Source organism: Felis catus, chromosome B3 (genome assembly GCF_018350175.1).
Source record: "Felis catus isolate Fca126 chromosome B3, F.catus_Fca126_mat1.0, whole genome shotgun sequence".
NCBI classification, from domain to species: domain Eukaryota; kingdom Metazoa; phylum Chordata; class Mammalia; order Carnivora; family Felidae; genus Felis; species Felis catus.
Window position 1 is genome coordinate 842,837 of NC_058373.1, and position 26,635 is coordinate 869,471.

The 26,635-nt window shown below is 59.7% G+C and overlaps 1 protein-coding gene across 2 annotated transcripts in view; it reads right to left on the reverse strand.

Annotated features, from left to right (window-relative positions):
- Positions 1–26,342, reverse strand: part of RASGRF1 (Ras protein specific guanine nucleotide releasing factor 1) — a 98,643-nt gene extending 72,301 nt beyond the window's left edge. The window contains exons 1-2 of one of the 2 annotated variants that reach the window (XM_019831755.3): positions 26,258–26,342; positions 689–795 (exon numbers count right to left, since the gene is read on the reverse strand). In XM_019831755.3, the coding sequence (XP_019687314.2) occupies positions 689–795; positions 26,258–26,296 (146 nt within the window). In that variant the 5' untranslated portion in view covers positions 26,297–26,342. Of the gene's footprint in view, positions 1–688; positions 796–24,910; positions 25,486–26,257 lie in introns of those variants that run through there. The other variant, XM_011282702.4, reaches the window with a different exon arrangement.
- Positions 26,343–26,635: the final 293 nt, after the last annotated feature.

A 26,635-nucleotide genomic window follows, 5' to 3' on the forward strand; every position in this document is an offset into this window, starting at 1 on the left:
CCACCCATCCACCCACAGCTGTCTATGGATCCACCATCACTCATACTGTAAACACATCCGCTAATCACCCATCCACCCTCCATTCATCTTTCACAAACTCAACATCCAATCTCCCATCCACCCTCTATCCATTCGTTCATCCCTGCCTTCTTCCAATCCACCTTGCTGAGCACTTGCTCAGGCCTCTATAAGTCTTGGGGACGTTGGATCGCTTTTGGTCTCTGCCTTCAGGACCTTGCGTGTAATAGGCAGACAGACACAGAAACACACCTCTCTCTACTGAGCCATAAAAGTCACCTGTTGGGAGGGGTGAATCCGGGTGTCCCTGCCCTCAGACAGTACTCAGCTCTGCCAGGGGACTGTCAGCTGTGGAGCCACACCCCAGACCACAAGCCTGTCACCTCTCCAGGACCCAAAAGACTCAATCCAGCGTGGAACCCCACTTTCTCTGCAGCATATACTAGAGCCCTTTGCTTTTGTCCCCATCTGGCTCCCGGGGCACCCGAGGGAGCTACAGACCCGGAGCTTCGGGGCTCTGAGGGGCACCCCCCACAAGAGGCCTTCCCTTACGGCCCCTTCTCCGCTCCCCTCCTTTCCGCGCCCTCCCACTCCAGGGCCTGGGTTTGCTCTAGACGGGGTCCCTGGGCTCAGCCCCTTCTGCCAGGACCGTGGGGTGGGCGAGACATACCTGGCATGAGCGATGGCTGCCACCCACTCGTCACAATCCTTGGCGTCCTCTGTCCTCAGCTCCAGGGCTTTCTGGTTCTCGTGGCTGAAGTTGACCGTGAAATAATGCTGCACCGAGAAGAAGACATCTCTGATTACCAGGTGTCCACAGAAGCAGCCGCGTCTGCCGCTACCAGCCTAGCTGTTTCGCAAAGTGCCTGCTGCCACATCGGCCGGGCCCAGACTCACGATGTTAACAGAGCCCATGCTTTGGATGTCGTGAGAAGCAAGCGGGGCCCCCAAAGTCCCGTTTGCCAACAAACTGCAGAAAAGCCACTTTTCAACCGCCAGGTGTGCTGGGAGGACGGCGGAGGAAACCCACGAGAGCATCCCCTGGGAAGTGGGTGCCCGCTGGGTGCAGCGTGCCTCGATTCACTGCACGGAAGTGTACCGAGCACTCTTCTGGTGCTGGGGTTACAGCGGTGGACAGACAGGAGCGGCCCCGGGAAGCACCTCTGTCGGGTGTAGGGGACTTGGAGGCGGGTCAAGCTCGCGGCCCGTCCCTGGGCTCCTGGGAAGCGGAGGAACCAACGGCGGACGCATGTCTGTTATGTTGTTGGACGAGCTAAAGTGCGTGAACCCCCAGAATAATGCCCGGGACCCTCGCGAGCTCAACTGCCACAGCCACACTCACTGCTGTATGGAGGTGACAAGGGGCTGTCGGGGCAGAGAAAGCCACCCCCTGATCAGTCCGGAGACAGCAGGAAGACTGCCCAGCGCTGGGGCTCTGGTCCAGGAGTGACAGTCGCTAGACGTGGAGTGTGGGGGCGGCACAGACATCTGCGCCTGGTGTGCTGGGGCGGGAGGGGCGGCAGGAACAGGGATGCCGGAGGCAAGGGGGGCAGGCGGCAGGGTCCGGGTGGCGGTGCCCAGCAGGGGGACGGGCTGGGAGGACGTCGCCAGGACGACACTCAGGTCTTTGGCTGGAGCGACTAGAGGTGGGGGGGGCCACAGAGGGGGAGGGGCAGGATAAGGGGCAGGTTTGGGGGGTCGGGGTGGGGGGGGAAGGACCCGCAACCGAGGTGCGGTGCGTAAACTATTTTTAGCCTCTGCTGACATTTCCTGTATTTCTGTTAAGGGTCAGTCTGGGTGGCAGCCAGGGTGTGCCTGTGCGTGCGTGCCTGTGCGCGTGCGTGTGTGTGTGTGCGTGTTGTTGCACACTCCATGTCTCTCACTTGTTTCCTAGGAAACAGACAACTGGGGCTGTGGAAGGAACTGTCAGCTGCCGCCTCGAATAACTGAATCCGGAAGGGTGGGCACGCCCCCCACCTGCCCCCAGGGAGAAGCAGGTGAAGAAGGAAGGCAGCCGCGGGTGGTTCTCGAGAGACGGTGAGCACCCCCAGGTTGTCCCCCCACGATCTCACGGAGTCCCACACTCACCAAGGGGGGTGAACCTGAGGCACAGAGAACTCAAGCCACTTGCTCAAGGCCACACAGCTGGAAAGCAGAGAAGCCAGGAGGACACACAAGCTGGGGCCTGGCGCTGCGTGTAGAGACGGAAAAGCTTACGGAGCTTATAGGCGGGTGAGACTCGGGTCCTAACTCAGAAATGGGACGGACAGGGTGGGTCTCCTTGGGTCCCCTGGGGGGATGTTCTGGAGCTGGATGGGCCCACCGATGGGACCAGGCCCTGTTCCCAGGGCAAGAGTGGTCTCCTTCCCCGCCAAGCCGCTGGGTGGGTGGGGGGGGGGGTGTGGACCTGCCGGGGAGGGGCCGGGTTGGCAAAGCCCCGGGAGCCGGGCCCCCAGAGCTGCGGGCAGTGAGGGGTTTGGCTGAGGCCCCTCTCCCTTAACAGAGGCCTCTTCCCGATTGGCCCAGCTTAGAGAACACTCGGCCGCTTGCCAGCCTGGGTACCGTGACCCCCGCCACCCCCCTCAGCAGGGAATTAGCCGCGAGGAAGCTCCCGGGCCTGAACCCAGGCCACCACAGACGCCTCTGGAGCCATGCGGACGCTCAACTCTCTGCCCCTCGGAGGAGGGTCTGTCCCCAGAGACTTCCTCCCCACGCCATCCCGTCACCTCCACAGCGAGGGGCTAGCGCAGCCCTCATGTACTCCGCCTCTGCGAGGCCTTGCCTCTGTCACCCCTGCTCCGGGTGAAGCCGCGTGGCCGTGGCCAGTCTCCTAACACGGGTCCCGTGCATCTTGTCTTTGGAGACCCTGTCTAGACCCTGAGTGACCGAGCAGCGGCCGGTGGAGGGCTGGGCGTGGGGGCCCTGGGGGCGGGCACAGCCCAGAATCTTCACCGTGTCTCCTAACAAGCAGGCCCGGGGCGCCTTCGGGGCAGAGGCCGAAGGGCCTGCTGCGCGGGCAGCCTGGGGAGCCTCAGCTGGAGGAGGGAGAGCCAGCGGAGAGCAGGGCCTCCCTGGACCACAGACCCCGAGGTAAAGCACACCGCCCCCATGTCACAGGGAGCGGGGCTTGCCCGAGGCCCCCTCCGGGACACGGCTGCTCTCGGCCGGCGATGCTTCTGCGGCCCCGGCTGCAGAGTAAGTGGCCCAGGGGACGGGAGAGCAGTGCGGTCCCGTGTGCCCGCCAGCCTTCCCCCTGACATTGGCTTACGCGGCCACGTGGCCCCGGTGACCAGCAGCCAGTGCTCACCAGGGGACGGTAAACTTGCTCCCAGCCACCTGAGTCATCACCAGTCCTGACTCTGGGCGGCTCAGGAACCAGACTGTGCTCCACGTGGGGCCTGGGGGGCGGGGGACACAGACAAGGATGGGGACAGAGTGGAGACAGCGATGGAGGGAGACGGAGAAGGGAGGCAGGGACAGAGACACAAAGCGGACAGAGGCAGTAAAATCCGCTGGGAAAGGACGAAGCCCCCATGCTGGTGAGCTCCAAGTTCCGGGAAGATGCTAGTAAGAAAGGAATCTGGAGAACTGAGCAAGGCTGAACGAGGGCCTAGGCCGCGCGCAGACAGACCCAGTAAAGCGCCGGCCGTGTGGTGCCGGGAAGGCGGCCGGTCCCAGGCCGGTGCGGCCAAGGTGGCCCGTGGGTGTGCAGGCGCCTGCGACACGGTGACCGCCCTCCCTCGGAGGGGCTGCGGTGGGAGGTGTGATGTGGCTCCCGCAGTCCAGGGCTCCCCCGTCATCCGGCGTTCTCTCCAGGACTGGGAGGGGCACGCCCCAAGTTAAGGGACAAGTGGCCTCCTGGGAGAGAACGGGCACCGGACGTGGAGTCTGACCCACCGTGCGGCTCGGGGCTGCTGGACCCCTTCCTCTGTCCTGCTCGGGCTCTCATCCGCGATGGGGGGCGGGGTGCTGGGTGGACGAGCTGGGCCGTTTGTGTCTCTGAGTTCCGTGATCTCCCTGTACACCTGCACCATCTATGTCTCTGTCCTCATGGACGTGTGCCTGCCCATCTGCTGGGTGGGGGGGAGGAGGGCACAGCCCGGCTGGAGGTGAGTGTTCTGCATCTTTCCTGGAGCTCAGGACAGGCCTGGGCCGGCTCCCGGTCTCCCCGTACAGCCCGTGGGAGGCCTTGGGGAGGCTCTGGCCTGGCGCCCTTCTGTCCCGCTCGGGTGTGTGGCCCGGGTGTGGCCTGGGGGCCTAGGCGTGGCCCCGTGTCTGCCAGGACACACACAGAGCGCCAGGTACTTGTCTGGATCTCGGCCTGGCCGGGGTGGGGGTGTCTGCTAGGCCCCCGTCCTTCTGTCACTGAGGATCGTGTCCCCCTGAGGCCCCTCCTTCCAGGGGGTCTCACGCCTGACTGACTCACGGGCCGTGCACTGCTCAAGGCCAGGGCCGGGGTTGGCTACCTTCCTCTGGGTACTCCGGAGCCCCACACAGAGTCTGGTACCGAGTAAGTGCTGACGAATGGCTGAGGAAGGAAAGGATGAACAGACACCTGAAAGCGACATCCCGCTCCAGGGCTCTGATGATGTCTCCACAAGGCACCCTGCGTCTGTGGTCCTCGTCCCCTTACTCTTATTAATAGTCACGATAGGGGCGCCCGGGTGGCTCAGTTGGGTGAACGTCCATCCGACTTCGGCTCAGGTCATGATCTCACAGTCCGTGAGTTTGAGCCCAGTGTCGGGCTCTGTGCTGACAGCTCAGAGCCTGGAGCTTGCTTCAGATTCTGTGTCTCCCTCTCTCTGCCCCTCCCCTGCTCATGCTCTGTCTCTCTCCCTCTCTCTCTCTCGCTCCTCTCAAAAATAAACATCAAAAAAATTTAAAAAACTATTCCCGATAATACTGCCAATATGCCCCCTGAGCACCTGCTCTGTGCCAGCCATTCTGCCTGGCGTGGCTGCATTTCTCAGGGGTCCGGGCCCTGGTGGGGAAGGCAAGACCCCGGGATGGGCACTGTGGGTGGTACAACTGTCCCTGTGCCCGCCTACTTCCCACTCTTCTCCACCTCCCCTGCCAGCATGGAGGGACGGGGCCGCTTCTCCAGGGGAAGCAGACCTCACGGTAGCAGCAAGGTTGGGAGAAGAGATCTCGGTGATGGGGTGAGAACAGCCGAAGTTAGGAATGCCCGGGGGTTTTTGAAGTGAGGGGAGGCCGTGGCCCCCACTCCACTGAACCCAGCAGGTAGGCTTGATGTGTTCTGCCCCGACGTGTTCTGCCCCCACGCCCCCACCACAGATCCGTGCCCAGTCTCCACGGGGGTGTCCCCTGGACGTGTGGCTCTGGTGGCCGGGGGGCTTGCAGCTCTGGGCCCCACAGGACTGAAACAATCGGAGAGACGTTCCTGGCAGGCCACCTCCCCGGGGCCCCGTGCAGACAGCAGACTGACACCCACCCAGGGCTTCCCATGACCACCCCTTCAGGATGAGGAGAGAGCACTTTTGCCTAATACACGGAAACCAACCCGGAGAGCCAGGCAAAATGAGGACACAGGGGAATATGTTCCCAAAGAAAGAACAAGATGAAACTCCAGTGAAAAAACCTTCGTGAGACTAAGACAGCTAATTTACCTGATAGAGGGCTCAGAGTAACAGTCCCGGAGAGGCTCACTGATCTTGGGGAAGAGCGGAGGGACACGGCGAGAGCCTCAACAGAGAGAAAACACAAGAAGGCACCAAACAGGAGTCACGGAGGGAAGGATACAGTAACTCTGGACAACACACGAGGGGTTCAACAACACGGCGGACGAAGCAGAAGACAGGACCGGTCATCTGGAAGCCAGGCACACACTGGAAAAGAGCAGCAGGAAGATTGCTCAGGGACCCAGGGGATAACCCGCGGGGGACAGTGTTTGGGTAGTAAGCCGCCCGGAAGAAGAGAGAAAGGGACAGAAAAGTCATTTGAAGACATAACGGCTGTGAACGACCCTGACCTGGGGGAGGAAACACACATCTGGGTCCGGGAAGCCCAGAGAGTCCGAAGGAAGGTGACCAAAGGAGCCCCATACCGGGACACACTATGACGGAAACATCAGAAGTTAAAGAGAAAGAGGGTCCTCAAAGCAGCAAGAAAAATCAGCTTCTTACATACAAGGGAAACCTCACAAGACTATGAACAGATTTTTCAGCAGAAACTTCGCAGGCCAGCGGGAGTGGCGGGGTACAGTCGACGTGCCGAGGGAAAAACGTTCCGCCAAGGACACGCCAGCCGGCAAGGTGGTCATTCAGAACTGAGGGGAGAGAACGTTCTCCACACTGGCAGAAGCCATAGGGGCTCACCGCCACGGAACTGGCCGAGCAAGAGGCACTCGGGGGACTTCTTTGGGCTGAAAAGCAAGGGCGCTAGCGGGGAGTGAGAGCACACGTGGGAGCGCAAATCTCACGGTAAAGGCAGACGTGTAGTAAAGACAGCGGCTCAATCCCTTACAAAGCTGGAATGAAGGTTAAAGGCAAAAGCAGTAAAAATAACTACAACCACAACAACGAGGGAAGGGGTAAAAATAAAAAAGATGTGAAACGTGACATGAAAAGCCTAACACGTGGGGGAGAGGGTGTAAAATGTTAAGTTTTAGGATGTGTTCAAACTTAAATTGCTAGCTACTAAACTAGACTGGGGTGCACACACACACACACACACACACACACACACACACGGGCACACCTCATTTCACTGTGCTCTGCTTACTGCATTTTGCACTTTTGCACACTACAGGTCTGCGACAAGCCCACAACAGACAAGTCCATCGGTGGTGCCATTCTCCCAACGGCATTTGCTCACCTTGGGTCTCTGTGTCACCTGTTAGTCATTCTTGCAGTATTTCAAGTTCTTTCGCTACTATTAATTTTATTACGGGGATCTGCGATTATGACTCACCGAAAGCTCAGGAGAGAGTTAACATTGGCTAGAAATACTTTAAAATTTATGTAAGTACATTGTTTTCTCAGACATCGTGCTATCGCACACGTCCAAGAAATAATAAACTACAGGACGGCGTAGATGTAACCTTAACATGCCCTGGAAAACCAAAAAATGCATTTGACTCGCTTTATCGCAACATTCACTTTATCGCCACGGTCCGGAACCGCACACGCAGCATCTCCAAGGTGTGTCTGTAGGCTGATGTATGTAGGTCACATGGTAACCACATAACGTAACACTATAGAAAGGCGTCAGACCACAAGGGAAGGGAGCAAGAAGAGAAGAAGAAACAGAGAGGAAATATGAGATGTGCAGAAAATAATGAACAAAATGGCAACAAGTACATACCGATCTGTAAGTACCACAAACAAAAATGGACTAAATTCTCCAATCAGAAGACACAGAGTGGCTGAATCAATTAAAAAAAACAAACAAACAAGACCCACCTATGTGCTCTCTATAACATGTAAGGACAGACAGATGTAAGGACACACAGACTGGAAACGAAGGGATGGAAAGAGATGCTTCACGCAAATGGAAACCAAAAGAAAGCTGGGGTAGCTACACTTACCTAAGACAGAAGAAACTTGGAAACAAAGCCCGTAATTACAGACACAGATGGGCATTACTGATGATAAACGGGTCAATCCAGCAAGAAGAGACAACATTTTAAATATTTATGTATGCAACATACGCTTCATAAACACATGAAGCAAATACTAGAGACTTAAAAAGAGAAATGCACAGCAATGCAGTTAACAGTAGGGGACGTGAACACCCCACTTGCATCAGTGGATACATCATCCAGACAGAAAATCAACAAGGAAACAGTGGCCTTAAAGGACACATAGACCAAATGGATCTGATAGCTCTACACAGAACAGTCCGTCCCCAAACAGCAGAACACACATTCTGGTCAAGTGCACATAGAACATTCTCCAGGAGAGACCATATGTTAGGCCACAAAACAAGTGTCAATGAATTTAAGACTGAAATCACGTCAAGCATCTTCTCAGACCACAACGGTACGAAACTGGAAATCGCTTGCAAAAAGAAAACGGGAAAAAAACCCCACAAACGTGTGAAGATTAAACACAATGCTGAATGACAAATGTTTCAGTGAAGAAATTAAAAAAAAAAAAAACCTTGAGGTGAACAGAAGCGAAAATGCAACATATCAGAATCTACAGGATCCAGCAAAAGCAGTTTTGGGAGGGAAGTTCGTAGCGATGCAAGAAATAAGAAAAAGCTCAAGTAAACAATCTGACTTTACACGTAAAGAACTAGAAAAAGAGTAACAAAACCCAGCAGTTGTAGGAGGAAGGAAATAAAGATCAGAGCAGAAATAAACGAAATTGAGACTAAAAAAACAATAGCAAAGATCCATGAAAAGAAGAGTTGGTTCTTTGAAAAGACAAATAAGACTGATCAACGTTTAACTAGACTCAGTAAGAACAAAGGAGAGAGGACTCATATAAAATCAGGAACTTTCAAAAGAGGGAAGTTACAACTGATACCAAAGAAATACGAGGGATCATAAGAGACTACTATGAACAATTAGACACCAACAAATCGACAACTTAGAAAATTGTGTAAATTACGAGAAACATAGTCTTCTAAGACTGAATCCTGAAGAAACAGAAAATCTGAATGGGTCAGTTACAGGAAGGAGATTGAATCAGGAATCAAAACCCCCCAACAGGCAAAAGTTGGGACCAGAAGGCTTCACTGGTGCATTCCACCAAACATTCAAAAAGGATTTAACACCTATCCTTCTCAAACTCTTACCAAAGAATTGAAGAGGTGTGAATGCTTCCAAACTCATTTTCCCAAGCCAGCATTATTACCCTGATGCCAAAAGCAGACAAGGACGCCATCGAAAAAAGAAAGTCACAGGCAATATCCTTGATGAGCATACACACAAAAATCCGCAACAAAACATTAGCAAGCCGAGTGAACAACACCTTGAAAGGATCATGTACTGCGACTGAGTGCGATTCATTCTAGGGTTGCAAGGATGGTTTGACATCCACAAGTCAATCAGTGTGATAGACCATGTTAGCAAAATGAGGAATAGAAATTACATGATCATCTCAATAGATGTAGAAAAAACACTTGAAGAAATTCAATATCCATCTGTGATAAAAACTCTTAACAAAGCAGGGTTAGAGGGAATATATCTCCACATGACACAAGCCACATGTGGAAAACCCGCAGCTAACATCATCCTCAGTGGTGAGAAACAGCTTTCCCCGAGGGTCAGGAATGAGACAGATGTCCACTCACCACTTTTAGTCTACACGATGTTGGAAGTCTCAGCCTCAGCGACCACACAAGGAAAAGAAGTAAAAGGCATCCGAGTCGATACGGAAAAATATAAAACGTTCACTATTTGCAGATAACATAATACTCTATTTAGAAAACACTAAAGACTTCACCAAAAAATTACTAGAACTGATAAATGAACTCAGCAGAGTCGTAGGATACAAAATCAACGTACAGAAACCTGTTGCATTTCTGCACAGCGATATTAAAACAGCAGAAAGAGAAATTAAGAAAACCCCATTTACAATTGCACCAAAAATAATAAAATACCCAGGAATAAACCTGACCAAAGAGGCGAAGACCCATATTCTGGAAAGTATAAAACACTGAAGAACACAACTGAGGACGACACAAGGAAATGGAAAGACGTTCCGCGCTCTCGGATGGGAGACTTAATACTGTTAAAATGTCCACATGCCCAAAGCAATCTACAGATTCAATGCAATTCCTCTCAAAAGTGCGATGCCATTTTTCACAGAAATGGAACAACCAATCCTTAAATTCGTGTGGAACCACGAAAGACCACAAGTAGCCGAAGCGGTCTTGAGAAAAAGGAAGCTGGGAGCATCACGCTGGCCGGTTCCGAACTGTATTAGAAAGCTGTGGTGAGCCCAACACTACGCTATCGGCACGAAGGCGGACACGCGGATCAATGGAACAGAAGGGAGCAGAAGGAAACCCATGCTTACGCGGTCAACTGATCTACCACAAAGGAGGCAAGAACGTGCAATGAGAAAAAGCCTCTTCACCAAACGGTGCTGGGAGAACCGGACGGCCACGTGCAAAAGAATGACACTGGACCACTTTCTTACACCACACACAAAAATAAGCTCCAAATGGATTAAAGATCTACATGTGAGACCAGAAACCATAAAAATCCTAGACGAAAATGTAGTCATGAAGCTCTTGACTTCACTCTCGGCGGTGTGTTTTTGGATCTGACTCCAAAGGCAACGGGAATAAAGGCAAAAATAAATAAACGAACGGAACTTCATCACAATAAAAAGCTTCTGCACAGGGGCGCCTGGGGCTCCGTCCGTTAGGCGTCAGACTCTTGATTTCGGCTCAGGTCACGATCTTGTCATTTGTGGGATCGAGTCCCCTGTGTCAGGCTCTGTGCCGACAGCACAGACCCTACTCAAGATTCCCTCTCTCCCTCTCTCTGCCCCTCCCCTGCTCATTCTCTTTCTCTCTGTCTCTCAAAACAAAACAAAACAAAACAAAAAAGCTTCTGCACGGCAAAGGAAACCGCCAACAAAACAAAAAGGCAGCCTACGGAATGGGAGCAGATTTTGCAAATCATATATCTGATACAGAGCTGATATAAAACGTATGGAAAGAGTTCATATAACTCAATAACAAAAAACGCAACATTCCAGTTAAAAAATGGGCAGAGGACCCGAATAGACATTTCTCCAAAGAAGACACACATGGCCAACAGATCCACGAAGAGACGCTCCACGTCACTCGTCAGCAGGGAAACGCAAACCAAAACCACACGGGGATACCACCTCACACCTGTCAGAATGGCGAACATCAACAACACAGGGAACAACAGGTGTCGGCGAGGACGCGCAGAAAGGGAGCGCTCGCGCACTGTGGGTGGGAACGCAGACCGGTGCGGCCGCCGCGGAGAACGGTGTGGAGGGTCCTCGGGTTGGAAAAACAACGACCCTACCATCCGGCAACTGCACTTCCGAGTACTTATCGGAAGGAGACAAAGTCACTGATTACAAAACCCACCCACACCCCCACATTCACGGCAACGTCATGTACGGTGGGCAAGACACGGAAGCCACGTCAGTGTCCATCAAAGGATGAACGGATAAAGAAAAGTGGAACCTAAAAAACCAACCAAGCCAAACCAAACTCCCAGAAAAGTAGAGAACGGACTGGTGGTCACCAGAGGTGCCGGGGGTGGGGGTGGGTGGTCTGGGGGCCCAGCCCGGTTCCACCGCAGCAGCCTGGACAGGGAGCCGGGCTGCGTCCCGCCGGCATGTTGCAGGAGGAGCCCACCTCGTCGCTCTCGGGGCTGGGAAGCCATCACCTCCCTGCTGTTCTGTGATCTTCTTTCGGTTTCTCCGCCTCTATTGTCCTATCCGTGCACCTCTCTGCCCCTTTCTCGCTGGGTCTGTCCCTGCCCCTTGGGTCTCTACCCTCACCGAGTCCCTCTCCCACACCTCTCGGCCTCCTTCCGCAGGGAAGGTGAGGTCGGCTGGCCGGGGCTGCAGGAAGGAGCACCCCGCACAGCTCCCCTGTTGGTCAGTTCCTCCCTCTCAGGCTGGTGACAGGCTGCAGTCAGATCAGGGGCTCCCCGTTTCTCTCCTCCTGGTGCAGAAGTCTGGACACATGTGCTCTGCCTCTGCCTCACTCTCCTCTCCCTCAGCTCCTTTCTGGCTCGTTCGGGTGGGTTTGGGACAGGCTTTCCGGATCCCGGAGCAGTATGGTCTGCGGTTAGGGTGCGGGCTGGGCGAGGGAGGAGGGGTCGCCGACCTGCTCTGGCTCAGGTCCCAGGATCCACGGCGTCAGTGGGACCAGCCCAGCTCACCGGAGTCTTCCAGAACCAGGATGTCCTATCCCCAACTACCTGAGGACCTCACGCGGCTGGCAGTCTAGAACGGAGCTGGGTGTTTCTGGGGTTCTGGATAAACGCTGCCAACATCAGCCTTTTCTAGGGAGGAACAGTGACCCCGGGGACCACCGGAGCTCTTAAGATGGTCCCACAGCCTCAGATGGTGTCGGATCCAAGCTCAGACAGACCTCAGGTCGGCCCTGACAGCTTGAACCACCCCTGGGCCTCCCCAGAGAGACAAGGCCGAGCAGAGGCCAGAGGTGGGCCCCACAGAGTTGCAGGGTGGACGGCACACGTACTGGGGCGAGGGGCCCACTGGGACGTGACCAGGACCACACGTCAGGCACACCCAGAATGGTGCCCGACCAAGCAGGACCACTCTGGGGCTTCTCAAAGTCTGAACTCAACCAGAATAATACGTGGGCCTCAACATGACCACAGGGCAGGACCCGCGTCACACCTACCACGACAACGTGACCACGTGGGACGGATCCCTCTACAGAACGGCAGCATCGTTCTGGAATCAGCGGTGGGGACACCCCAAAGCTTTCTGGTGCGATGCAGGGCCACACGTGTGGCTTCCCCAGGACGCCATGTGGGGAGGGGTCAGTACTCACACATTACACGTCATCGAGGATATGGGATAAACTCAGACACAAAGCTGGGGCCTCCTCGGGGAGGAGGATTCTGTACAGAATCTTAACAGGTCTCACGGGAGTTGCCGGAACAGACCCACAGGTGCCACGGAGGCGAACCTGCCACTGGACCACACTTGACCTTGTTACGGAAGCAGGCTCGATGAGCGACCCCGGGAGCGTCCAGGGCTGCAGGGAAGGGCCCAGAAGTCCACGCGGGGGCCTCCACATCCAGGACAGACCAGAGCGTCCCTAGACCTGAAGAGGTGGGCACCTTGACTTGAAGGTTGCGATGGATCCAGAAACACTCTGAGCCTCAAAGCCAGACCGTTACAACAGCTCCAGGATTCTTTCAGGGGCCTCACCACGTCCAGGGGCTTTGCCCACCCAACAGCTCCCACTGCCTGCTGGTGGCAGGCACGTCCTGCCCAGGCACGGTGTTCCTGGGGTCCTCAGGCCCGGGTCACAAGCTTCTACCATCCAGGGCGGCTGAGCAGACAGGAGCCCCCGGCAGCTGGGGGTGGGTGGCTGGCAGGGCCCCCGCCTCCTGCTTTCTCCGCCGTCCAGGACACCCAGCAGGACGCCCAGCTGGCGGGCAGGGTGACCACTGCCCCACGCTGCCCCCGACCAAGGGGCTCCCGAAGGACAGACCTCCAGTGCCGACCACGGGAGTCCTGGGCCAAGCAGGACGGAGGGTCACCCCCCCAGATGGCAGGGCCGGGTGTGTCTGGCGGTGCTCAGAGCCAGGGGGACACCGGGCAGCCTCTTCTCTCTCATGGGGACACAGGTGCCACAGGGGCACACAGGTGGTATCCATCGTGGGAAACAAAGTTTTCCCGTGTTCACTCTCTGCCTGGGGGATTCTTCATGCACGAATCCAACCCACGTGTGTTCGGTTCCCACGGTGGCCCGCACACTGGTCACCTCACGGCTATTGATGACAAACGTGAAAGGCCTTCAGAAGGCCTGCTGCTCTTTGGACCCAGAGCTTAGCTCGTCTCTTTCCTGCTCATTCTGCACTGCCAGGCGCTCCCACAATCCCTCTTCTCCCCCCACAAAGCCATTATCAGTTTGCACTGTGAGGGCTTTTTTTTTTTTTTTTAAGTTTGTTTATTTTTGAGAGAGAGAGAGGGGAAGGAGCAGAGAAAGAGAGAGGGAGAGGGAATCCCAAGCAGACTCTGTACCATCAGCGTGGAGCCCGACCCGGGACTCAAACTCACGAACCAAGAGATCATGACTTGAGCTGAAATCAAGTTGGCCGCTTAACCAACTGAGCCCCCCGGGCGCCCCTGTGATGGCTTGGTAGTGGTCTTTCCGGGAGAGCGGAGAGGCTCATTCTGGGCCCCGCACACTCAGGCCCCTCCTGAGACCTGTTAAAGCAGGACCAGGGGCAGAGGGTCCGGGCAGGGGGATGGGCTTGGGGTGGCTAGTCTCGATGTCCACCCAGTGCTGGGAACCCCGAGGGGGCAATGCCCGGGCAGAAGCACTTCCCCTGCCGCCCGCCCCTCGCCCACCGGGAGCGCAGCCCTGGGGCGGCCGTGGGCAGGTGCCCCAGCGGTCACACCCAGGGTGTCAGGTGTTTGCAACGGTGACGTGGAGAGGCAGCCGAGGGGCTGGGCATGGTGACCACCAAGAGCCAGAGAGAAGGCACAGAAGGAAACAAGTGTCTCAGAGAGAAGCCGGGACGGGGACTGGGTAGCGAGGGGGCTGGGCAGAGGCGTGTTCCCGGTCCAGGCCACGGAGGCCGCACACAGGTGTTCTCCGAGGCTTCATGCGTCACCACCGCGGCTCTTCCAACAAAGTCCTTCCCTTTGCTTAAGCTGATCTGAACAAGCTCCTGTTTCCGCTAAACGATTCCTGACCAAGACATGCCCCTGGAGCTCGGCATTGTGCCTTGGCCTTGGCACGGAGCAGCCCCCATTTGCTGAATGGGTGACTGAACACATCTGTCACACATCTGTCAGCGTGGCACAGAAGCCAGGCTTATTAATTAACAGCAAAGCCACAAGGCAGGTGACACTGTGCTCCCCAGGCTCGGGCGGCGGGGCTGGCCGTGAGGGGGCGGGCACTGGCCTTTCACGATGGAAGTCCTTGGCTCTCGGGGACCCCCGGAGGCCTACTCACATCGTAAAGGCCCCGCGCAGTCCTGCGACAAAGGATATTTCCTGGAACTTACGCCACCACGGAGCCCTTTGGTTTTCAGATTCTGAAGATCTATTAGATCGTTTTCTCTTTCACAAAACGGGGAAGGTTATCGCCCACCTCACAGAGATAATGTGAGAGTTCGTGGTTCATAAAAGTGCTTAATAATGGGTTTCGAACCAATCAAATCCTTTGCAAGTCTAAGCGGGGGGGTCTAATCAAACTACTGGTGGCAAGTTCCCAGGAAACACACACGCGTGTGCGTTCGCGAGCTGTGCAACAGCAGCCTTCAAAACCCCCTGGAATCTGTGACTGTGACCTTATTTGAAAATAAGGTCTTGGGGCGCCTGGGCGGCTCAGTCGGTTAAGTGTCTGACTTCGGCTCAGGTCATGGTCTCACGGTTTGAGTTCGAGCCCCGTGTCGGGCTCTGCGCTGACAGCTGGGCAAAGACACACAGGGAGAAAGCCAAGTGAAGAGACGGGCAGAGGTCAGAGAGCTGCGTCTGTGGGTCAAGGAGCACCGGGGGTTGCCAGAAGCCATCAGAAGCTGGAGGAGGTCAGGGAAGTTCTTCCCTGGGACGTCCGAGGGAGCATGGCCCCAACTTCAGACCGCTGGCCTCCAGAGCCCTGAGAGCCCACAACTGTTGTTTCAAAACAAAAAATGCCCACCCTGATCCCAACCCCCCCCCCCGCGCGAGTGCGTACTCGAGAGGCTTGGGGGTCATGAACCCAGGGGTCGCAGCTGTGCCAAGGTCGAGCAGGCAATGGCTGGCGGCCCGTGCAACACTCCACTTCCCATCTCTTCTCATTCCTGATATTCAGCTGGCCAGCAAGGGTCTCACTCTGGAATCTCCAGAGGCTGTGCCTTCCCCCATCCCGTGCCACGCCCTGCTTCGAGGCTTCAGCTCCGCCCACGTGGACCACTGAACAGCCCCCTGTGCTCCCCCTGGCCCCTGTCTCCATCCTGCTTGCCCCCTGCTTCTAGCTGAGCGACGGACGCACTGTTCCTGCTCAACTCTGTGCCCTGTCCCCCAACAGGTCCTGGCTCTTCCCTCCCGCTCCTCCTTCGGGATTGTGGTCCAGCTGGCCCTGGGCCTCGGCCGGACCTCTCTGCTGGATGCTGCTTTTCCCGGTCCAGAGGGGGCTGTGCCGGAGAACCCGGAGTGTTCTCGTGCACATGTGTGTGTGCGTGTGTGGACACGCCCTGGCCTGGACCCCCCACCCCCACCCGCTGCATAAGGGCCGTCCATCCAGGCTCCCCCTCAGGTCCCTTCCATACCTCTCACGGTCAGACTTCCCAGGGAGGCCGCCCTGTTCCCTGGCCCCTGCAGGGAGGGGTCCCGTCCCACCCGGGCCAGGTCACCCCGGAGTGTCCTCAGCTCCCCCCCACCCCCACTGCTTCTGCAGCACAGAACTCGCTCCTCAAATGCTGGCTGCTGCCCCAGCCATGCCAGTCTCGTGCCCGCCACATGGCACTCCACTAGTATAGCTTTCCCGAGCGGGCCTGCTCGCTGGAAGGACTGGCCTCCCCGGGCCGGTGGTGCTCCCGCGTCACTCCTTGGACCGACCAGCTGTCCCGCTCCTGATGCCCCGCCCTGTCCCATACGGCATGCGAGGGGTCTGGATCCTGCCCCTGCTCCGAGGGGCCTCGGAGCTCTCCAGCTGGAATCCTCCCAGGGCCTGGTTACCGCACCGGGATCTGCCCGGTCCCGGGGCCACGTGTCTGTCTCAGGCCCCATCCAGCTCCCGCCTCCCATGGGGCTTGGGCTGTGTGTCCCTGCGGCCCTCCCCAGCCGGGACTGAGCCCCGCTGCTGCCGACACCTCACGGCTCACTGCCGGCCCGGCCAGAACGGGGATGAGTGGCTACAGGGCCGGCCCCCCTCAGAGTCAGCCTTGAACTAGGCAGTGCTCAGCCCGAGGCCTGGGACCTGTGTCAGCCTCGACGAGCCTCTACTGCCGGGTGGTCTCTGTCTGAAGCTACTCCTGCCCGAGGAGCCAGGGCCACGGAGGTCCTGCGTGGCTGGTCCGGCACGAACATCTTTCAGTCCATCGCCACCCCCCTGCAGACCTGTCCCGGCCTGGCCCTGCCACCGACCAGATCTCAGGACGTTTGCCGAATTCAGGAACAGGCTCCAGTGTGGCGTCGGCCTCTGTCAGGAACCCGGTGGGAAACTTCTTGGGGGGAAGGGCCGGCTCAGTAGCTGGGCACACGGGCCTCAGCGGGCCCCTACGGCCCCCATGCGATGTCCCACGGGTCCCTTCCTGCCCAAGCTGCCCTGCTGCCCCCCGGCTGGGCTCCCACAGACCCGGGCTCTGCTCTGCACCGGCACTGGCCCCCCTGTGCTGCCTCTGTCTACCGGAAGCGGTGGGGGGGGCTCCTCGTGGGGGGGGGTGCCTCGCTGGACGGCGAGCCCCTCCAGGGCAGGCCCTTCCTTCTGTCCCATCCTCCTGGCCCTGGGCAGCACGGGCCTGGCTCCCAGGAGGCACCAGCAACTCTGCGGAACAGAATGCCACTTCTGCTTCTAGAATTCTCTTCCTCATTACTTCAGGGGAAACCCGGTGGCCAAAGTGCTTCTCCTGGCGCCTGCCTAGGGATGACGGTCACTGAGCATCAGGAAAAAGGGAGGCCTGGCCCGGACCTGCCCCTGCAAGTGTGAAACCACTGGGCTGAGCCCGGCTTCTGCCTCCTGCCGTTACGCCCGCCGTGAGGCGCCTGGCCTTCCCCCCGCTGCTGGGAATGTGTGTGAGGGGGAACTGTGTGTCGCGGATGCTCTGGCTGCACCCAGGCAGATGGCCTGCGGGACACAGAGGCTGGAGGCAGACGGCGGGGACACCGCAGCTCCGCCCGCAGGCACAGGAGGCCGGCACTTGCCTGCTGCCACTGGGCTGAAGCCACGTGACTGGCCTCGTCCACTGAGCTGAGGCCAGAGCGGGTCACTCCTGGGGGGGGGGGTGGCCGCGGAGGCAGGTGTCAGCACGAATCTCCATCAGCCTGGGCCCCCAGTGATCACGGCGCCAGGCGCACGGGGCGGGAGAGGCACCGACAAGAGACGCACGTTCCCGCGTTCACGCAGATGGCGGTTGTTACGGCAGCTGAGCGCGGCCCGTCCTGACTAGTGCACGGCCCGGAGGCCACCCCCGCGTCCCGGTGAGGGGGGACGGCAGCCTGGACCAGAGCTGGGGGAGGCAGACGCCAAGTGGGTGGGTGTGAGACGTGCAGGGGGCAAGACGGACGGGGCTGGGGTGGCCAGCAGGGACGAACGAGCTCCTGCGGGCATCGCTCCCCGTCCCCGCGCCAGGGACAGACTTGCCGAGACCTTTCCAGAAGCGCCCAGGTTCTCCAGGTGAAGAATTCCCACCCATCTTGATATCCGGGCTCAGGGCCTGCTGTCACTGGCTGCAAGCCCGTCAGAGCCGCCAGGCCCCGGGGTCGCCGCTCCGCTGAGCGAGAGGCCGGTCACGCAGGCGGAACCCGAAGCCGCAGCAGCCAGCGCTTACTGACGAGACCCACTGGGCTGTGCCAGCGCTTTTCAAAGAGCCACTGGTTGAAGCCTCGGAGCAGGGGGCCGAGGGAGGCTCCATCACGGCCTCCACCTCACAAGCAGGCAGGCCGGGGCTCAGGGAGCGTGACCACCCCCCAGCTACGAGGGGGCAGAACCCGCAGGAACGCCGGTCCGCGTGGCTCGAAGCCCGTGGCTACCACCTAATGCTGCCTCCCTGCCTGGGCGGGGTGGCTCGTCCTCAGTGAGCGAGCTGACGACCGGGCTCTGCATCTGAGGGGCCGTGTGCCCCTCTCTGGGGAGGGGGTGGGCATGCCCACTGCACCACAGGTGCCCACGCGGAGGCGTCTGGGCTCCTCCCGGGTCCACGTGTCCCCGGCTCTCCCGCATACACTTCAGGGGGCTGAGTCCTGTTCTTGGCTGTGTGCACATGGGCGCCGGCTCCGGGCTCCCACGGGTTCCGGGGAGACCGGACCGTGGGATGTGGATGCCTGTCTTGGCCTTGACGCTCATGGGATTCGAATTGCGAGGCTCCCACCCAAGCAGAAACAGAAGCTGCTTCGTAGAAGTCACCGGAGCGACAGTGACATATTTTCACTTGCTGATTCTTTTTCTTGGCAGAGAATGGTAAACTCCACCACCGCCCCCGGCCCAGGCCTGTGTGCTGAGCGTGGCGGAGGGCTCAGGTCCCGGAGGCAGGCGGGCGAGGGGCCCGGGTCCGCCTGCCGGCTCTGCCGCACGCTCTCTGTGATCCCGAGGGAGTCCCTGACGTCTCTGAGCCTCAGTTTTGTCGTCTCAAGAATGGGTTAGCAGTGGCTGCTGAGAGGACTCAGCAGGGGCCGGACGTGAAACCGCACCCTGGTGCCCGGCACGGATCGGAGGTGCTCCGCGAACCGCGTTCCCCACTCTCCTGTGCTCACTGGTCTAGCGTCGCGAAGCGCTCGGTGACAAGGTCACCCGCGGCCGAGTCCACCTTCACTCTATGCGAGAGCTCAGGCCGCAGAGCGCTGCCTTTGGGTGAAGATGAAACTTCCTGAAGCCACTAGTAAAGATGACGTTTCACGTGGGCCCCTACTACGGACAGTGGTTAAAAGTGGGGCTGCTCCCTCTGATGAGGGCTGCGGCCCCCACTCCACTGCCCTGATGGTGGTCACCGAGGGTCCCTGCAGAAGCCCCAGGGCTCCTCAGATGGCAGGGAAGCCGTAGATTAGGGGCCGAGGAGAGGGGCCTGTGTGTCGCGTCACAGTCACCGGGTGGACAGGAGGCTCAAACCCGACCTCCGCTCTCGGGCCTTGGCAAACGCTCTGGGCCCCGGTCCTCCTTCCACGAGGGTGCAGTGACAGAACTCTCTTGGAAGCGTCAGGAACCGAGCTGTGGGTACGGGCACCCCGGCAAGTCGGCGTCCACGGTGCTGGCTGCCTTTGCTGAGGGGGCAGGGACAGTGGACGGGCCAGGCCGGGCACGTGTCGGTCCAGCCAGACCCTCCGAGCGCCCCCTTCTAGCAGTCCAGCCTGCCGGCGCCTACCCTGCTTGCCTGGCGGCCTCTGTCTCTGTGAGTAGCCTCCCCACACTTGGGGTCACTGCACCTGCAGTCACCACACCTGGGGTCACCTCACATTTGACCCTTGACCTCCTGGGATGGACTTGCCATCATCCACCACCCCCACCCCGGGTCTGCTCCCCTCCCATATCTCTCTCTGCTGGTGGCACTGAGTCTGCCCCAGGCTGAGGTCGGGAGTCGGACGTCAGGTTCCACCCTGTCCAGCTGGACCGCAGGTCCTGCCAGGGGCACCTCAGCGTCTGTAAACAGTCTCTGTTGTAAAGACCCGGCTGCTGCCGGCCCCCCAAGTACTAGCTACGACAGCCCCATCGGCCTCTGCCCTGGCTGGCCCCGATCTCCTGCACCTGTGTTCTGGAGGGGGGGTGTCCCCTGATCTTCTGCACCTGTGTTCTGGGGGGGGTTTCCCCCGATTTCCTGCACCTGCGTTCTGGGGGTGGTGTCCACTCACAAACCACCAGCCAAACACACGGTCTTTGCAGACCGTGACAATGGCGTGGATGGAGAAAAGCCCCGGTGTGTGGTGAGAGAAGCCTAAGGAGGTGGCTTCTACACTGAGACCTCAGAGGCAGGACTTGGTCACTGAAGGGCCTGGGCTGGGAGGTCATTCCAGGCGGAGGAAGTATCTGCTAAGGCCCTGAGGTAGGAAAGCAGAGGCTGGTGCAAGGTGTGGAGGGGCAAAATGTGGACTGTGGGGCAGGGCTGGGGGGGGCAGAGGCTGGGTCCCGAGGGTGCCCCCGGTCATGGCTGGGAGTTCGCATTTTTTCCTAAAGGCAGCGGGAGCCACTGATGGCCTCACAGGCTTGGTGCCGCGACCTGACATGCGGTTAGACCACCCTGGTGGGGGCTGTGTGGAGGGGGGGTGAGGGGGACAGCGTGAGCGAGGGTGTTCAGCGACCCCAGCTGGGCACGAAGCAGGGGAGGGAGAGCTCCCAACACTTGGCCATAACTATGGGAGTGAGCCCGGGGAGGGCTCCCCACCCCACCGCGAGCTCTTTGAAGACCAACATTAAGCTTTATTTTTCTCTGTAGCCGCAGGACTGAGCCTGGGTCTGGCGCCTCGAGCCCGAACGTTTGCTACACAAATGGTAGTGTATTTTAGTGCAGCTGTGTGTCCTCTGGTCCGGTCCCATCACCCCACTGTCACCAAGCAGACGAGCAGTGACCTGGCATTTCCTTGTCCCAGTTAAGGTATAATTACCGAGCCTCTTCAACCTCGTTTCAGCTCTAGAGACGTAGGGGGGATGGAACGGGCACCCCACACAGTTAACCCTGGGGCCCCGCACCTGCCGGGTCGGGGGGGGGGGTGCGCACCGTGGTCCCTTCTGCAGGAGCCAGCGTCCGCAGTCCGGGCCCCGGTTCTGCGTCTCAGGGGGCTGCTTCCGGCACAACCTCACCCCCTCCCTCCAGGTTTGCAGTTTTCTGATTGGCCGAGAAGCTGAATGTGCTAGAGCAACGGGAGGGCAAGCTTCGTGGCGAAGACGGTGCCGTAGCTGCGGACCGGGAGAGCCCGAGGAGTCTCAGCTCGGCCCCCGCCTTGCCGGTGGCACCGCCAGCCAGTTTCCTCATCTGTAAATCGGGCACGCTCGCAGCTTTAGGACTGTTGTTGATGTGAACGCTCCAGGCCGACCAGGAACACGTCCCGTGAGGAGCGGGAATGGGGCTCCACCTTATCTCCGGGGAAAGGCACCCGGTTGGGGGGAGGGGGGACAATCGGTGCTCTGGGCTCCCCCACCCCCCCGGCCTCTGGAGCCTCCACCCACATCAGTGCTGAGGTTCCCGTGGAAGGGGTCTGTGTCCCTTCCCATCTGTCCTAAGTGAATCGGGAAGAGCCTGGGGTCCGCGGCTGGACCCCCTGTGGTTGGTGGGGCGAGGAAGGGGCTGGGGTTGGATGGGCAGGGTTGCCTGGTGAGAAGCTGAGGCCGGAAGCTGTATTTCAGGGGGCTCAGCACGAGGGTGGGGCGCTCAAGGCCAGAGCACGGCTCCCACACCAAGGGTCAGCCTGTAGGGAGGCTGATTCCAAACCCGAAGTCCAGGGCACCGGGGTTGGGAGAAGAGGAAGTCAGCACTGAGCGAGCAGGGGCAGGAGGTGATGGCGGCCGTGCCAGTCCGCCTTCATGAGGTGTGGGGTCCCAGGTCAGGGCTCCAGCACACCGGGGCTGCATGAGGTGCGGTCAGACCCGCACGGAAGCAGCCAGAGGCCAGGGCATCCCCCGAGGCTGAGCCTGGTGCTGGGGTCTGGGCTCCCAGAGCACCTGCATTCCGTCCTGCTGGAGAATCTGTACCAGGCGAGTGCCCGTATTTGGGGTCTGGGGGCCGTGACCATCCAGCTTCCTAGGCCCGCGACACAGCGACAGGGCCCGGACCTAGCACGCAGCAGGCCCCGGGGCACGAAGCGTTGAATTAACACGAGAGACCCCGAGTTCGGCTCTACGGGTGCTCCCTGTGCACCTACTATGTGCTCTGTTCCTGACGCATTCCTGCCTGTCCGGGGGGAAGCCACCTGCTTCGACCCAACACAAAGACATCCTGGTAACACGGCGGCTTCACAGATACCGGCCGGTCCGGTCAGCCTGGGCACCTCCGAGGCCCTGACCAGGGCACCCCACCACACGCCCAGCCGGCTCCGAGTCCGGGCTTCCTGTGGGCCCAAATGCCAGGCAGGCCCGGTGACAGGATGGCTCGGAGCCAGGCTCGCACGCTGGGGCCCCAGGGGGTGCCATGGGGCACCCAACCCGATGAGAGATACAGGTCAGCTGCTGAGACTATCGGTTTTACTCTGAAATTTAGAACCGAAACGTTACAAATTCTTATAAACACGCGCAGGCCAGAGAAGGCGAGTGGACTTTTCCCCCTCCGGAGCGGGACAGAAGGGACATCTAACGCAAGTGCCTGAGACCAAAGCACATGTCCCTAACGGAATCTGCACCCGAGCTGGGCCGCATCAGATCGTCACCTCCTAATCTTCTCACGCCACGAGCCCGCTCTCTGAACACATCTGGGGATGCCCGATCGGTGGCATTCTGGGGACACAGCCCTTAACATGTGAGCATATCATCTCTGGGTTTTGCACTCCTGTCCCGTCCAAAATCTGCTGCTAGCATGATTCGTTACCTGAGCCAAGACTGATTTGGGATCAACACAAGATCTCCTTTTCAGGAATTCTTAGACACGGGATGAATTCTAGGTCTGATTCTGCCCTGACTTACCCTGTGGGGATAGGTGACCCCCCACTCTCCGGTCCCGTTTGGCTATGTGTGAACTCTCTCTGAGCTGCCTTTCAGCTTTAACATTCTGTGTCTGGCCTTTTTTTATTCCCTGCCCAAGTGGGTAATGGAGATCCGACTACAATTTATTTAGATCCAGCTAAAACGTGTTGTGAGCATGCTTTCATATACGTTATTTGCCCGCGTTCTAGAAATCTCAGAAAAGTGGGTGCTATTATCTCCATTAGCTAGATTACAAAACAGAGGCTCAGAGAAGTTGAGCGCGTGCGCTGAGGTCGTGGCGCGGAGATTCAGTCTCAGGCCTGCCTCCGGCTTCCGAGGGCTGAGAACAGAGGCTGGGAGCCTCACAGCCACTCAGCTTCCTCCACCCCCCTGTCCAGCGCTCTGCTCCGGTGTGGGGGATGCAGGTGGGCTCCAGCTGGGCCTGGGGCTGCAGGCTGCCGGCAGGCGCAGGTGGACTTGGGCTGGCAAAGGTTGGCAATGCTCCGGAAGGCCCGTGAAGACAGCCTATCGAGGGCTGAGAGCGGCGTCTTTGGCCCAGCCTGGGTCTGGCTCTCCCAGGTGAGTCCTCTAGGCCCCGTCTGTGCTTGGAGCCCAGGAGCTGCCTGCTTTCTGCTCAGCTTTTGCCATCGGCGAGCCTCTCCCTGCCGTGTGGCCTGCCGTCCCCAGAGATGGGCCCTCGAATATTCTTGTCCACATTTCCCAGTCCCCAGAAATCATCCAACGCCAGCAGACAAGGGCAGGGAAGGAAGGGGCGTACTGCAGACGCCGGGCTCAGACCCGTCCCCACAACACGGTGGGCCGGTTCCAGCAGGGTTTTTATTCCCGACACTTGGGCCACTTCCATCACCACTGGTCTCCATGCAGCAGTGGCTTTGAGACCCCAGCGCTCTTTCCTGAGCCTGAGCGGCCCACTGGTGGTATGACACTGGACAAGTGAATTTCTCCCTGTGGGCCTCAGCGTCCTCCTCCAGGCAACAGCTAGCTGGTTGGAGCCCCCACGGATCTCGGGTCCCTTCCAGCGATGACATTTTAGGAACCACTATCTTTGACTTTCCCTTCCCAGAGGCATGGAAACGGAGCGGTCGCCTCTGGAGAGCGCATCGAGCTTAAAAATTGCCCTCGCTCTCGGTCGCTCCTCCCTCCCTCCACGCCAGAGGCGCACCCCCACCCCGCCCTGGCCCTCGGGCAAATCCAGGCCCGGCCCGTAGTCCTGCAGCTCGGGAAACGCGAGGGCAGCGGGACTGCGGCGGTGGCGGAGTCGCAGCGGGAGGGGGAGGAGAGCAGCGCCCGCCTGTCCCGCGGCCTCCGCAGCAGCCCTGGCCCTGGTCCCCGCGCGCCAGAGGGGGTTCCTGGCACACCCGGGTCTGGTGCTCGGGCCTGGGGCCGGCCGGGAGCTCATCGCGCCCGATGGCACCGAACCGACCCCAGCGGCCCGCACCCCCCAACTCGGCAGAGCTAGGGCGGGCTCTCCACTCCGAGCGGCGGTGGGGCAGGGGACCCAGGCGCTCGGACGCCTCCGTCTCGCCCTCTCCAGGCCTGGAGCAGACTGTCGGAGCTGTCGGGGGCCGCGGGGTGGCAGTGGGGGTGGGGAGCACCATTTCTGGCTGGATGTCGGTCCTCATTCATCGTCTATCCCCGGTCCTCCGGAACCCCGTCTCCTCCCGCACCCCGTCGCCTCCCAGCGCCTCCGCGTCTCGGCCCCTGCGTCCCCGCCTCCCACGGAGCTCTCCGGGTGAAGGGCAGCCGCAGCCCGCGCCTACTCCCTGCCCGCAGTCCCTGCCCCCTCTGCCCGCCGCGGGGTCACCCGCCCGCCAGGGCCCAGCCTCCGCTCGCACCGAAGGCGCCCAGAGGGGAGGGACCAAAGTTCGGGCGCCGCGGGCCGGCGGAAGGCCCCGGGGTGCCGAGGGTGGCCGCGGCGGGGGCGCTGGGAGGTCAGACGCGGCGGCGGCCTCACCTGTTTCTCCAGCGGCTCCTTGGCCGAGAGCGCAGGCTTGGGGGAGGGCGCGCGGTCGCAGACGCAGCCCTCCAGCAGGTAGAGCCCCGAGGGCCGCGAGCTCGAGTCGCTCTCGAAGTAGAAGAGAAGGTTCTGCAGCAGCGCGAACCACTTGGTTTGCCATTTTGTGTTGTCCGAACTCCGCTTGCTCAGGTAGCCTTTGCGCGTGCCGTCCTTGCGCGCCAGCAGTCCCAGGGACGCGACGTGGCCATCGTTCAGCCGGATCCCCTTCTGCATGGTGCTCGGAGGCCAGCGAGACCCCACGCGCTTACATCTTCTCCGCGCGACACCCCGCGGCCCCCCGTCCGTGCGCGCGGCGCGCTGCCTCTCTCCGGCGCTCGCTCGCTCGCTCGCTCGTTCCTGGTCGCTCTCCCCTCCCCCCAAATATCTACACTCCGGGAGCTGGCGCCGGGCCGCGGCTTCTGGAAGAGAGATGTACCATTCCCCGCCGGAACTTCTTCTCCGCCCCGCGGCGCCCCCGGGCCCCGGAGAGGCCGCCCGACCCTCCCCCGGCGCCGGGCAAACTGAGGGACTGGCGAGCTGCGCGCGGGCGAGGGGCAGGCGGAGTCATGTGACGCCGATCCCTCGAAGAGCCCGTGTGAGCAGCGCGGACAGAGACACGCACGCAGCCCGCCGAGGCGCAGAGCGGCGCGCAGGCTGCACCTTGGCGCCCCCTCCCCCTCCCCGGACGCGGACGCACACACAAGCACACGCGCAAACCCTGCCCCTGTCCCCGCGGTCTCCCCTGCTCCCCTTCGGGTGCTGAAAACCAAATCAGATCAATTTTCGTTTAACCCCATGGAACCCCGGAGGCTTGCTATCCTGGGAGTCTGCCTCTCTGCGCCCCACCGCGGCGCACTGGCGACCCGGGGTTAAGTCCCAGTTTTCATTTCCTCTTCCAAAGGCTCCCTCCCGGTACTTTATTTTTCTAATCCGATGTGCATGGAAGAGGGTGGTGGTTGGCGAAATAGCTCTGAAGGAGCTTTCGGTCCTATTCTTTGCGTAAACGGCCGGGTCACATTCATTTCAGGGTCCAGCCGCACTCCTGGCGGCTTCCCCAGCGACCTGAGGACCGCACAGGGGGTGCGGTGGGGGAGGGGTTAGGTGAGCGCTCATTTTATTTTGTTTCATTTTGCGCGTTGCCATAATTACCGGCGCCACCCCCCTCCCCTGCGCCCCCGAGGTCTAGCTGGCGAGCCGCCGCCGGGAGTTTTCTGCAAATACCCCCCCAAAGCCTAAAGGCGGGCTTCAAACGCAGGCGCCGGGGACCATGGGAGCCTTCAAATAGCTGCGCTGGCGCAATGATACCTTAATGATAGATTTTCCGTTCTTATTTTTAGCTCCCATTCGCCTACACAGTTACACGGCATTTATCCGGGAACGTCACCGCGCCCGCATGCTGCACCGGCAGGGCGCGCGGGCCGCCGGGCGAGAGGGGCGCCGGGGCGGGGAGCGCGCACCGCCGGCTGCCGCAGAGGGACCCAGGGGGGCGCCCGGCCCGGCCCAGCGCGCTGGCGGCGGCGGAGGGCGGCCGCGCGGCCCCGAAGAGGGAGGGAAGGAAGGAGGGAGGGAGGTAGGGAAGGAAGGAAGGAAGGAGGGAGGAACACCATCTTACAGCACCGAACCTGCGAGCACCCCTCCCCGCCGGCGCGCGCGCGCGCACACACACATACACACACACGCACA